This window comes from Oncorhynchus masou, chromosome 17, assembly GCF_036934945.1.
Source record: "Oncorhynchus masou masou isolate Uvic2021 chromosome 17, UVic_Omas_1.1, whole genome shotgun sequence".
NCBI lineage: Eukaryota > Metazoa > Chordata > Actinopteri > Salmoniformes > Salmonidae > Oncorhynchus > Oncorhynchus masou.
This window is the reverse complement of record NC_088228.1, coordinates 13,424,963-13,439,599: the sequence shown is the minus strand read 5'-3', so window position 1 is coordinate 13,439,599 and position 14,637 is coordinate 13,424,963. Positions and strand designations below refer to the sequence as shown.

General features: G+C 44.9%; 1 protein-coding gene across 2 annotated transcripts in view; it reads right to left on the bottom strand.

Moving 5' to 3' along the window:
* LOC135558526 (3',5'-cyclic-AMP phosphodiesterase 4D-like) overlaps window positions 1-14,637 on the bottom strand; it is a 79,185-nt gene that overhangs the window by 48,333 nt on the left and 16,215 nt on the right. Inside the window, exon 1 of one of the 2 annotated variants that reach the window (XM_064992388.1) lies at window positions 4,319-4,937. The exons of the other annotated variant lie outside the window; for it this stretch is intronic. Within the exon in view, the coding sequence (XP_064848460.1) occupies window positions 4,319-4,446 (128 nt within the window). The 5' untranslated portion in view covers window positions 4,447-4,937. Of the gene's footprint in view, window positions 1-4,318; window positions 4,938-14,637 lie in introns of those variants that run through there. 2 annotated transcript variants of the gene reach the window in all.

Sequence of the window (14,637 nt, the reverse complement as noted above, 5' to 3'; positions counted from 1 at the left end):
CAATGGCGTCCATAATTTGAACCTTCAGAAATGAGAACAGGTATGCAACTATCTAATGACTATTTTAGCATTACAGCAATGTACTGCAAAATACGTACGACTGCATAGTATTGCATAAACATTTGTAACTCTAAGCCATCCATTTACTGCACTGCATTGAATGAATGAGGTTGGTTATCATGCTGTGCTACATTGAATGAATGAGGTTGGTTATCATGCTGTACTACATTGTTTTGTACATTGTTTACAGTTCCTATGCTGAACACATACTGTGTTTGAATTCTGTGCAGAGTGGAAAGGCAAAGACATCATGGAGGACGAGGACGCTTGTTTACAGATGTACAAGAGACTGCAATTATAAATATGGTCTATGTGGGGACATAGAGGTTGCCTCTGTCCAAGGTTGGATACGCCACGCTAGGAGATACTTCCCTCCATGTGGGGGACATACGAGGAGATACTTCCTCCATTGGGGACATAGAGGTTGTCTCTGTCCAAGGTTGGATACGCCACGCTAGGAGATACTTCCCTCCATGTGGGGACATAGAGGTTGCCTCTGTCCAAGGTTGGATACGCCACTTTCCTCCATGTGGGGACATAGAGGTTGCCTCTGTCCAAGGTTGGATATACTAGGAGATCCCTCCATGTGGGGACATAGAGGTTGCCTCTGTCCAAGGTTGGATACGCCACGCTAGGAGATACTTCCCTCCATGTGGGGACATAGAGGTTGCCTCTGTCCAAGGTTGGATACGCCACGCTAGGAGATACTTCCTCCATGTGGGGACATAGAGGTTGCCTCTGTCCAAGGGTTGGATACGCCACGCTCCATGTGGGGAGATACTTCCCTCCATGTGGGGACATAGAGGTTGCCTCTGTCCAAGGTTGGATACGCCACGCTAGGAGATACTTCCCTCCATGTGGGGACATAGAGGTTGCCTCTGTCCAAGGTTGGATACGCCACGCTAGGAGATACTTCCCTCCATGTGGGGACATAGAGGTTGCCTCTGTCCAAGGTTGGATACGCGCTAGGAGATACTTCCTCCGCTAGAGGAGATACTTCCTCCATGTGGGGACATAGAGGTTGCCTCTGTCCAAGGTTGGATACGCCACGCTAGGAGATACTTCCCTCCATGTGGGGACATAGAGGTTGCCTCTGTCCAAGGTTGGATACGCCACGCTAGGAGATACTTCCCTCCATGTGGGGACATAGAGGTTGCCTCTGTCCAAGGTTGGATACGCCACGCTAGGAGATACTTCCCTCCATGTGGGGACATAGAGGGTTGCCTCTGTCCAAGAGGTTGCCTCTGTCCAAGGTTGGATACGCCACGCTAGATACTTCCTCCATGTGGGGACATAGAGGTTGCCTCTGTCCAAGATACTAGGAGATACCCTCCATGTGGGGACATAGAGGTTGCCTCTGTCCAAGGTTGGATACGCCACGCTAGGAGATACTTCCCTCCATGTGGGGACATAGAGGTTGCCTCTGTCCAAGGTTGGATACGCCACGCTAGGAGATACTTCCCTCCATGTGGGGACATAGAGGTTGCCTCTGTCCAAGGTTGGATACGCCACGCTAGGAGATACTTCCCTCCATGTGGGGACATAGAGGTTGCCTCTGTCCAAGGTTGGATACGCCACGCTAGGAGATACTTCCCTCCATGTGGGGACATAGAGGTTGTCTCTGTCCACTTCCCTCCAGGACATTGCCTCTGATACGCCACGCTAGGAGATACTTCCCTCCATGTGGGGACATAGAGGTTGTCCTCTGTCCAAGGTGTGGATACGCCACGCTAGGAGATACGCTATGTGGGGAGATACTTCCCTCCATGTGGGGACATAGAGGTTGCCTCTGTCCAAGGTTGGATACGCCACGCTAGGAGATACTTCCCTCCATGTGGGGACATAGATGTGGGGTTGCCTCTGTCCAAGGTTGGATACGCCACGCTAGGAGATACTTCCCTCCATGTGGGGACATAGAGGTTGCCTCTGTCCAAGGTTGGATACGCCACGCTAGGAGATACTTCCCTCCATGTGGGGACATAGAGGTTGTCTCTGTCCAAGGTTGGATACGCCACGCTAGGAGATACTTCCCTCCATGTGGGGACATAGAGGTTGCCTCTCTGTCCAAGGTTGGATACGTCCACGCTAGGAGATACTTCCCTCCATGTGGGGACATAGAGGTTGCCTGTCCTGTCCAAGGTTGGGGACATAGAGGTTGCCTCTGTCCAAGGTTGGATACGCCACGCTAGGAGATACTTCCTCCATGTGGGGACATAGAGGTTGCCTCTGTCCAAGATACTTCCCTCCATGTGGGGACATAGAGGTTGCCTCTGTCCAAGGTTGGATACTAGGAGATACTTCCCTCCACGCTAGGTTGGAGATACTTCCCTCCATGTGGGGACATAGAGGTTGCCTCTGTCCAAGGTTGGATACGCTAGGAGATACTTCCCTCCCAGGTTGTCTCTGCTAGGAGATACTTCCCTCCATGTGGGGACATAGAGGTTGCCTCTGTCCAAGGTTGGATACACCACATAGAGGTTGCCTCTGTCCAAGGTTGGATATGCCATGCTAGGAGATACTTCCCTCCATGTGGGGAGATACGCTAGGAGATACTTCCCTCCATGTGGGGACCATGTTTGGTCCAAGATAGAACGCTAGGAGATCCCCTCCATGTGGATGAAGTATTGTGTCCAAGGTTGGATACGCCATGCTAGGACCAGACTCAGGCCGGAGAAGAGATGAAGCGTAGCTTAGCAGTGGTGACTGTCCCCCCCTACCAATTCCTGGACTGATCCCCCAGGACCCCACACACACAAATTGTGTTCTTTACTGTATTCTAAAGAATATACTTTTGGTTTACATATGTATGCTAGTGTATACAACAGTAATGTTTGGCCTTATAAATATTTTCTGTTTCTACATTGCATTGGTGTTTACAGTGGACTTGTTACCCCTCTCAGCAGATTACTTTCACTGTAGAACATTGTATTAAAATGTTATATAAGCCTATGAAAGACCAAAGAGCTTTAGATTTAGAACAACAGTGTTTACATGGTATATCCAAAAATGTACTATTATGAAAGCAGTGTTTGCCATTTGATGCAAAGGCTTCATTCTGACATGTGTTTATGGCATTTTGAATGCAGTCTTACATTTTGAAGGAGATGTGAGGCATTTTGCATTTTGTGTGTGCAGTTTTGGGAATTGTGTGTAGAATTTTGGAAAAAAGGAGACAGTTTTGAAAACTTGTGTAAGCAGTTGGAAAAAACTGTAATATAGGGGAAACACCGCCCATCATTGGCCGATCTCATGGTGATACAGCACAGGAGGGTGGTAGGAAAAAGCTCTGTACAGTACAAGTGTGATTGATTTTTACAATAAACTGTTTGCCTAAGCCATTCAACTGAATTAAAATATACAATTACTTTTATTCCAACATTTTGCAGAGTTGTTGGTTATTGTTCAGGCAAATCCTACATAATTTTTTCGAACAAAATAAATCTATTCTCTATATCCAAATGCTGAGGGGAAAACAATCCAAGTCCTATTGTTCAGGAGATACAGGAGGCTAGTGATTTCCCTCTAATTCCCATACTCCCAAATGTTCTACTTTTAATCCAGTTAACATAGAGCATGCAGGAGAACAGGGACAGAGGAATGAAATGCAAAAATGTCTATCTCAACGTCCTCCCTTATAACCTCTCCACTGGCATTGAGGATTATAGTGTATGTGATGTACAAATCTCCAACTTCTTGAGCTTTGTGAGAAGATTCATTGGAATTGAGGGAGAGCTTTGTGGTATGAACGTGTGTGTGTGTGTGTGTGTGTGAGTAAGAGAGACAGAGACTTGTTCTCCCACAGTCCACACATTCTAACTGTTGGTGGAGGGGAGAAGCTTGGAGACGCTTCTAAGGTGCTGTTTATTTAATTTCTGGATCACTGAATTGCCTCACCGGCTCTCTATCTCAGCTGCCCGAATCAACTGCTATGCTCAAGGCTATTGTTTGTATGTAGGAGGCAATTCTTGAAGTGATATGGCTGTAGGCTAAGGTATGCGTTTTTGAATGAACTAATAAGTTAACCTCGTAATGGAGGATACTATATAATAATGTAGCTGGAAAATGTGGGAGGAAACGTTAAATTACGCAGAAAACATTTAAGAGCAAAAGTGAGCTTAGTTGGAGTCATCTCAACAACCATTATCATAGCTTTCTTTTGAGTCATCGTAGCAAGGTTAATGACACTACTCCAACGATGCTGCATTCTACAATAGCATGCAAACGGCAAGGCAACATTTAGATTTGTACAGCATATTACCGCCTGCTTTTTTGTGTGATGTCTATAGGCCTGTTGATGGAACAGGGCGATCCACAGATATTCCCGTTCCGCACTTGGAAAGACCGATCTGCAGAAAAATAGAATCCACAGTTTGTTGGCGCACTCATTTTCACCTTCCTTTTCTCTCTTGCTCTTCGTGCCTCTTCTCAGGTTGGCATCCCTGTACAACCCAGGGTCCGTTTTTTTTCTGTCAGAAGGCCAGCTCTTCTGGATTCACCTTCGGTTCTCATTGCCTCTTAGGCAGAAGCCCTGGGCTCCAAAACATGGGGAAATGATAGAAATATGCATTTGATCTGTTCTTCAAGCATCAAAATAAAAAACAAACATTAAAGTTAATTTCTTCAGCGTTGGTATGAAACATCAATGAAGACAGCAGATAGATGAGTTCTTGAAAAGCAGCAGAAAACCGCAGACTCTGTCTGGTGTCCATTGCATTCTGTTTGTTCTCAGTGGCTCTCCATCTCCATACATCTGTCCATGGTTCAGGTTTCTTGAGGTTCACAAACAAAACACCGTTATCTGTTTCCCTCTGGTTGTTAGAACTCCACCTCAGCACTGACTCCTGTCACAGTGTGGTCCTACAGCAATGCAAGCTGTGGCTCCTGTGTACCAGCCTGCCACTCTGACCCTATGCTTCCTGTATAAGAGAGTGAGGGTGAGTGTCTCCCTGTGCGTGTGCATATGCGTGTGTGTGTGTGTGTGTGTGTGTGTGTGTGTGTGTGTGTGTGTGTGTCTGCTAGACTGGAGCAAGTTTCACTGTGAGGTCACAGCTAAGAAAGGGGGCGTGGCCCCAAGCAGCATGGTTCCAGCCCACTCAAAATGTCTGACATATTAACCCTTCGTCACACTTCCATGGGACTGGAAAGCTTCTGGTGCTGCAACCAAGCAGTATGGGTTAGTTTAGCTCCTAATTCATAAAGATGGTAATATGAACAACATACCGTGCAGATAAAATCTGAGGACAATATTCCTTGATATTCTCCTATTGGGCACAGTGAACGTATCTTTTCCCGATATAGCGGAGGGTTTGGTGAAGTGGGGAAGGATGGTTGTTTCCTGGTTGCCCAAAGGAAAGGTAGCGATTTATATCAGGAGGAGAGTATGATGATGGGGTTAGTGAGTACCTTCTGGGGTACAGGTCTTATGGTTTAGACTCAGACTTCCTCCCACATATCCCTTGTGTATTAGGCTTGCCTATGTAGTGGCCAAGGTCAGAAATGGCGAGAGGAAATGTATTTCTAAGGACAAAACAATTTAAATGTAAATATGAAACCATACCTCCAGACTGACCCATTCTATTTTTAATCTGAGAATTTACAGCGGGAAGTATTTGACAAGAGATCAGATATGAGCCCTAAAGTCCAATTCTATGAATGTGATTCAGATCTAAAACACAGAAATGGATGGAATCAAACAGATATAAAAGACACAAATAATGGAGCACAATTAAACATTGCATTGTCTTCAGAGTTAACAAAAATACAACTTGGAATAATGGGAAATCAGATATGTAAAATTAAAAAGAATATATTATCTATACAGCAGAAGGGTGTTGATATCCTATCAACAGTTCTAATAGGAACCGGGCATTTCTCAACAGGAAACAGGCCCATAGATACAGTGCCTTCAGAAAGTATTCATACCCCTTGACCTATTCCACATTTTTTGTGTTACAGTCTGAATTCAAAATTGATTAAAAAAATGTATTCTCACCCATCTCCACACAAGACTCCATAATGACAGTGAAAACATGTTTTTAGAAATGTTTTAAAATGAACTGAAAATGAAATACAGAGATATCTCATTTACATAAGTATTCACACTCCTGAGTCGATACAGGTTAGAATCACCTTTGGCAGTGATTACAGCTGTGAGTCTTTCTGGGTTAGTCAGAGAGCTTTGAACTCCTGAACTGTACAATTTTTTCACATTATTCTTGTTTAAACTCTTCAAGCTCTGTCAAATTGGTTGTTGATCATTGCTAGACAGCCAGTTTCAAGAGTTGTCATAGATTTTCAAGCCAATTTTAGTCCAAACTGAAACTAGGACAATCAGGAACATTCCATGTTGTCTTGGTAAGCAACACCAGTGATTATGAAACATAATTCCACTTTGCCATTATGGGGTATTGTGTGTAGGCCAGCGACACACAATCTCAATTTACTCCATTTTAAATTCAGGCTCTAAGACAACAAAATGTGGAAAAAGTCACGGGATGTGAATACTTTCTGAAGGCTCTGTACATAACAATCCAGGCGGTCTAATATTGGCATATTAATGGACAACAACAAAAAAGTGAATGCCCATGTGATATGTACCAGATGGTCTTTTCACAGAGCAATATTCTATAAATGAAAAATATATAGATATCTGGACTTATTTCACCACAGAACAAAAATCATGTAATCAAAAATACATTATTTCTGACCTTTTCTTGTGGTGTGAATACACACTGGACAGGTCAAAGATCTTATTTCTGACCTCTTCCAGAGGTGTGAATACACACTGGCTCCTGTCCTCTCCTCCTCTGCATATTTTGTGTTTTACATGGGTACGAGCTATCTGGGATCCTTGGGACATCCCTACCCCATTGAAGTTGAAATGTAAAATGGTTAAGGTTAGGGTTAGGGTCAGTAAAAGGGTAGGGATTAAGGTTAAGGTTATGATTTAGGGTAGTGACGTCGTCCCAAGGATTCCAGATAGCACTGACCATTATAAAGGGCCTGGGGAGAACTTGGGGTCCAAGTCACAATCCTGAAAGCTGGTGGACATCTGAGGAAAGCCAGACTCCAGTGTTTAGGTCTGGTCAACGTCTTCCCATTTTTTCCTGAGACAATGGTTCTAAAATAGAATATTGGACCCGAAACAGATTATCACAGATTCTGGGTTGCTGGGTTAAAATGTCCCTATGCCGTTGTACCAGTGGTGGCTAGTGGCACTTTAAATGGGGAGGACAGGCTCCTAGTAATGGCTGTTATGGTATAAACCACATCAAACACATGGTTCCCCATGTTTGATACCAATCCATTCACTCCATTCCATTCATTATTACGAGCCAGGCTCCCCTAACCAGCCTCCTCTGCTTTGTATGTGACTGTGTATGTGTACACATGTGTGCTTCCTGCTTACACTATTCCTGCATGTGCTACGTGCACAGACTATGTTGACTATAATCCCGGTCTAGATCAAAGTCTTACTATTATTGACAAGCTCTGATAAACTGAGCCAGAGTACAGAAGGCTTCCATCAAGTTGCGCAATAAGTGTCACATATTGTGATTGACTTTGTTCTCCCTTGTCATTCTAATATTGTCAAATCTTTATTTATCTACTTCCCCAGAGTCAGATGAACTTGTGGATGAAAATGGTATGTCTCTGTGTCCAGTTTCGCGAACCAATGCTAAATAGAGTTAGCAAAATGACATCCTTAACATTATTCTCCTAACCTGCTGCGTAAATTCTCCTAACCTGTTACGATAAGTCAAATCTGACAAAAGCTGTATTATTTCTAGTGAAAACCCTAACCTAGGGAACGAAACAGTTGGTCCGCATGAACCAGACTTAATGGTGATGTGTCTGTCTGTGGCCACCGCAACACCGGCTACCTGGGCCAACAACATCCCCATACATCAAAACTAATGGACCTTCTCAAGTTGGAAAGTGATTTTGGTGCCATGCAGAGGCGTTCATTAACATGAACAGCCAAAGGAAACATTGAGACAAATCGCACTATGCTAGATAAAATTACCACCAGAGAAACAGAGAACGTTTTATAGCAATACTCATTATCTCATTGATGATGTGGCAAGTGACAATTAGCATTTTGAAAGTTCTATATCTTGAAAACGTGATTGCTGACATGAAAAACTTTTGGGACTATATCAACAGTGGAATAATGAAACAAACACCAAAAGATAGTTTCTGAGTGGATTATTCCTTTGACACAAAAAGCCAAACCAGTTGTCACCCAACTAGGAACAAATTGGCTTGAATCTGATGCTTGCCAAAACCTATATTTAACTATGGCTCAGGGAGGTCAAACGACATGTTACGGCGTGTAGTGTAGTTGGGTATCAGCGTGTCGCCGTATGAATCAGAAACTGCCATCTGTCAGTGATAAGGTGTCTCAGAATGGTCTGAGTACTTGTCTGGCTACATGACCTAATCCACCCTGGTCTGTAGCCCTCCTCTGGGTAACTATCTGGGGGATAACTAAGCCCAGGCATGCACAGTCACAGTCCCCGCATCCCTGTATCACCTCTGGAGCACAGCCAGGCAGGCTAATGCACTGAGATCACACCCTGGCTTGGCTTGGTGTGTGGGGGTCATGTGGGCTGTGTGTGTAAGAGGCTGGTGAGGGTAGGACCATGTGTTTAATACCATTCCATTTATTCCATTCTAGCCATTTCTATAAGCCTGTCCATGCACACAAGGTCCAATTAAAATTTGACTTCCTCTTTTAACCCAACCCCCCCAAAAGACACACTTGCATACACAAATATACAGGTTTTGGAGAGGTGTGGGGGCTGTCAAACTGGGCACCCGGGAAGCTGTTGTTGTGGGTGTTAAGTGCCTTGCTCAAGGGCACAACAGCAGGCAATGGCATCTAGGATTTGATACCAGCAACCCTCAGATGTTTCCCCATCGGACCCGAGAGTTGAACTGGCAGCAGCCTGTGGTATGTTGAGTATGTGGATGTTTTTAAAAGTGTGTGTTATGCGATGCTTCTGTGTTTGTGCATGTATTTGAAAGTGTGTGTGTGTGTGTTTCCAAGTTTGTACATTTATATGCTTCCATTTTTGTGTATTTATGTGTGAGAGTGAGCGTGTAAGTGTGTTTGATAACTAAACGATTATTAATCCACCGTTTGAACCCAACCATTGTTCCCTTGCTCAGCCAGTCTCCATGCAAAACCTAGACACTTCCTCCCTCTAGTGGTCACAACAGGGCATGGTGCCCAGATACATTCACAACACCCACAACAACAAGCTCTTTCCATATGAGAACAGAACAGCTACAACGGAACGATCTGAATAGGTTGTATAAACAACCACGTTGCAATCTTCAAAACAAGACCCAAAACAATACAACTTGTTGCCTGTACACAACAATTCCTCAGTCAACACGGTGTAAATACAAACTGAAAGACACCTGTATATAACATAAAGCATTTACCAAAACTTGTTACAGACAGGCACAGACTGGGTCTGGTTTAATTGTGTTTCATTGGTGCGCTCTGGGTTTGGACAATAGCGAGGGGAATAGAGAGGTTGGAAGCGGCGGTTTAGCGCTGCGACAGCTAGTGTTGGGCCGGACCGGGTAGCAGCCGCGGTGGATCGATGTGCTTTGGGGGGTAGTGATTGGGGAAATCAGCCATGCTGAAAATATGGAGCAGAGCAGTGACGCACACGGCCATTGCCCAGGCACAGCAGCAGCGCGTATCGACTATTCTGGGTGGGGGTATTTTTAGGACCTGTGGACACTGACACTGTTGTCCTGTGATTGCGTTACCTCGCTTGACACTGTAGATACTGTATCTCTTATTATAACCCCTCCCTCACTCTTTCTCTATCTCCCCTTTTCTATCTCCCCTTCTCTGTCTCCCCTTTTCTACCTCCCCTTTTCTATCTCCCCTTTTCTCTTTCTCTGTCTCCCCTTTTCTCTTTTTATATGTGGCTGTTTCTTTTAATAGCACTGTACTTTGACTATCAGTGTGTCTCACTCGTTCGCTTGTCACTCACTCACCCCTCACACCCACTATAGATAGATACAGTCCCTATTCATATCTTCGCTAAAAACTGGACACTCACCCTTGTCATAACAGAGCAACCTATGTACACTGTTAAAAAAAAGGGAACACTAAAATAACACATCCTAGATCTGAATGAATGAAATATTCTTATTAAATACTTTTTTTCTTTGCATAGTTGAATGTGCTGACAACAAAATCACACAAAAATTATCAATGGAAATCAAATTTATCAACCCATGGAGGTCACACTCAAAATTAAAGTGTAAAACCACACTACAGGCTGATCCAACTTTGATGTAATGTCCTTAAAACAAGTCAAAATGAGGCTCCGTAGTGTGTGTGGCCTCCATGTGCCTGTATGACCTTCCTACAATGCCTGGGCATGCTCCTGATGAGGTGGCGGATGGTCTCCTGAGGGATCTCCTCCCAGACCTAGACTAAAGCATCCGCCAACTCCTGGACAGTCTGTGGTGCAATGTGGCGTTGGTGGATGGAGCGAGACATAATGTCCCAGATGTGCTCAATTGGATTCAGGTCTGGGGAATGGCGGGTCAGTCCATAGCATCAATGCCTTCCTCTTGCAGGAACTGCTGACACACTCCAGCCACATGAGGTCTAGCATTAGTATCTAGTATTGTCTTGCATTAGGAGGAACCCAGGGCCAACCGCACCAGCATATGGTCCCACAAGGGGTCTGAGGATCTCATCTCGGTACCTAATGGCAGTCAGGCTACCTCTGGCGAACACATGGAGGGCTGTATGGCCCCCCAAAGAAATGCCACCCCACACCATGACTGACCCACCGCCAAACTGGTCATGCTGGAGCATGTTGCAGGCAGCAGAACGTTCTCCACGGCGTCTCTAGACTCTGTCACGTCTGTCACATGTGCTCAGTGTGAACCTGCTTTCATCTGTGAAGAGCACAGGGCGCTAGTGGCGAATTTGCCAATCTTGGTGTAGTGATGGGCATTTCGAGTCTTTTCGGTGAGCCAGATCTTTTTGCTCCTTTCACATAAAAGAGATGTTAATTTGACCAAATAGTTCTTCGTTCAGTAGTGCTTAAAAAAACATGAAAAATACTCATTTCTAATGTAAAGCCTAAAAAGTTGCCTACCATTATATCAGATCGTGAAATGAAAGTAATTATATAGGGTTCTATTTATTTTTTATTTGTACATATTGCAAAAATGAGTGTGGACCAGAATGAGTCTCTCTCCTCACTACCTGTTGTTCCTGCAATGATAAATTACCATATTCAGAGAATGTTTTAAGAACTTATTTGCAGATAATCATTGTCAGGAGCCCATAAAGCAGTAGCAGAAGTACACAAATCATGGAGCCAAATGAACAACTCTTTCACAGATGCGATTTGGTTCCCAACGTTCACCAAAAATAACCATTAAAAAAGGGCAGAGAGAGGCTCCAGTGGCAGACAAAGCAATTAATAAACCAACCTATTATTAAGTCACCCAATCGAGCTCCTTACCCTGAACAGGTACACTCTGATGGCTATACATGAGTGATTTACTATGAATAAAACATATTTTCATGACCAACCAGGGGAGCAACTTTCACTGGGGACAGGGGGATATGCCCCCCCCCCCCCCACATTCTGAAATGGCATTTTTGTCCCCCCAGTTTTATCATTGGAATGTGATACAAAATGAGGCAACAGGGTGCTTTAGGACCATGCGGACGTCTCAGAGCGGTCAGGTAGGCTGTTTGGAGGGTTTATAAGACCGGATTTAGAACAACACCAACACCACAGAGCGGGCTGACAGGCTGTGTGAAGGGTTTATAAGACCGGATTTAGAACAACACCAACACCACAGAGCGGGCTGACAGGCTGTGTGAAGTGTTTATAAGACCGGATTTAGAACAACACCAACACCACAGAGCGGGCTGACAGGCTGTGTGAAGTGTTTATAAGACCAGATTTAGAACAACACCAACACCACAGAGCGGGCTGACAGGCTGTGTGAAGGGTTTATAAGACCGGATTTAGAACAACACCAACACCACAGAGCGGGCTGACAGGCTGTGTGAAGTGTTTATAAGACCAGATTTAGAACAACACCAACACCACAGAGCGGGCTGACAGGCTGTGTGAAGTGTTTATAAGACCAGATTTAGAACAACACCAACACCACAGAGCGGGCTGACAGGCTGTGTGAAGTGTTTATAAGACCAGATTTAGAACAACACCAACACCACAGAGCGGGCTGACAGGCTGTGTGAAGTGTTTATAAGACCAGATTTAGAACAACACCAACACCACAGAGCGGGCTGACAGGCTGTGTGAAGTGTTTATAAGACCAGATTTAGAACAACACCAACACCACAGAGCGGGCTGACAGGCTGTGTGAAGTGTTTATAAGACCAGATTTAGAACAACACCAACACCACAGAGCGGGCTGACAGGCTGTGTGAAGGCAAAGCTTCTGGAAGGCTGGCTGGACCAGCATCGGAGAGTACGGCTGTGCTCTCTCACCGAGTTGTGAAAGGTAGCAGAACAGAAACTGGCTACTCTTTAGTTGACTGATGTAGCTGGCAAGGTAACTGCTGTTTAACTTAACAGAAAAAAAACTAGTGTTTACTCGCAGTGCTGAGCTAGTAATGTAACTGACATGTAAAGGTAGCTAATGTTTAATCCCCTCTCGATTGAGGTGAATGAATAAGCTACGTTAGTGAGTAGCTACAACAGCCAGGTCAGCTCTAGCCTCTAGTTATCTGTCAGATAGCGATATTAGGTGCCTATTATTACTATAATAGACACCCCACAGTTATTTGTATAGAAATGTTTTTTAGCCTTTGATTTGCCACGTTTCAGAAGTAAATGAACAAGCTTTCGCCAGTTGATTTACCACTAGAGAGATAGCTGGCCAAACGTTGGCTTACATTAGCTATTATTTTTGCCTCAATCAAACTAAAGCTGAATCAAACAATGAAACACTCTCAGCCAAACAATTGAAGAATCTGACATTTTTTCAGTGCAATGTGAGTTGTATTAGTCAGTATGTCAATGTAACATTATTGATCTGTCAGTTTCCCTACCTAATTGCCTACTTTTCACACTGACACAGAAATAAACAGCTCTAAGGTTACAGGCTTCACTGTCATGGTGCACAGTTGAGGTCTGCACAGACTGATTTCTTCATCCTGCTCCAGCCCACACCGCTGTGCTTTCTGTCCACCTCCCACCCACTCCTGCTGGTCCCAAACCCAACTACAGTCCCCAAACCCAACCGCAGTCCACAAACCCAACCGCAGTCCCCAAACCCAACCGCAGTCCCCAAACCCAACTACAGTCCCCAAACCCAACCGCAGTCCCCAAACCCAACCGCAGTCCCCAAACCCAACCGCAGTCCCCAAACCCAACTACAGTCCCCAAACCCAACCGCAGTCCCCAAACCCAACCGCAGTCCCCAAACCCAACCGCAGTCCCCAAACCCAACCGCAGTCCCCAAACCCAACCGCAGTCCCCAAACCCAACCGCAGTCCCCAAACCCAACTACAGTCCCCAAACCCAACTACAGTCCCAAACCCAAAGTCCCCAAACCCAACTACAGTCCCCAAACCCAACCGCAGTCCCCAAACCCAACCGCAGTCCCCAAACCCAACCGCAGTCCCCAAACCCAACCGCAGTCCCCAAACCCAACCGCAGTCCCCAAACCCAACCACAGTCCCCAAACCCAACTACAGTCCCCAAACCCAACTACAGTCCCCAAACCCAACTACAGTCCCCAAACCCAACTACAGTCCCCAAACCCAACTACAGTCCCCAAACCCAACTGCAGTCCCCAAACCCAACTACAGTCCCCAAACCCAACCGCAGTCCCAGAATGTTATTTTAGGCGTATGTGACGCAGCTCACTTGCCAGCCATGGTCCCAGCAATTTTTCATCCTATAGGCAATATCAAATGCTAAAACTCAAATGCTATAACTTAAGAAATAGTTTAAATTACCAGATATTTTCACATGGCCCTTACATTGTATTACTGGGCCATGTCAGCCAACATGCTAGATGTCATTTGAAGAGATGGGGAGACTTGCACTTTCTCCTGAGCAGTTTTTATAGCCTACATTTTAGGAGTGGGAAGATTTTCAGACAGAGAAATATGGGGTAATCAATATTTTAGCCTATTTCTAGGCAATGTAGTAAACTATAGCCTAATCATAGGTCTATTTAGGAAGTACATTTCCTTGGATAGATAACTGCCCCGTGCTTCTCTGCCCATGTATACATAGGCTATAGCCCACTCTATTTAATGGAGACCAGACGCACCAGGAATGGCTACTGAACAGGAAGCAGCAAGAAGGATGACAGAGACACTTGCTACATTTGCATAGTCCTATAGGATATAGCCTACCTTTTAGGAGGAGGATTTGCATAGTCCTATAGGATATAGCCTACCTTTTAGGAGGAGGATTTGCATAGTCCTATAGGATATAGCCTACCTTTTAGGAGGAGGATTTGCATAGTCCTATAGGATATAGCCTACCTTTTAGGAGGAGGATTTGCATAGTCCTATAGGATATAGCCTAC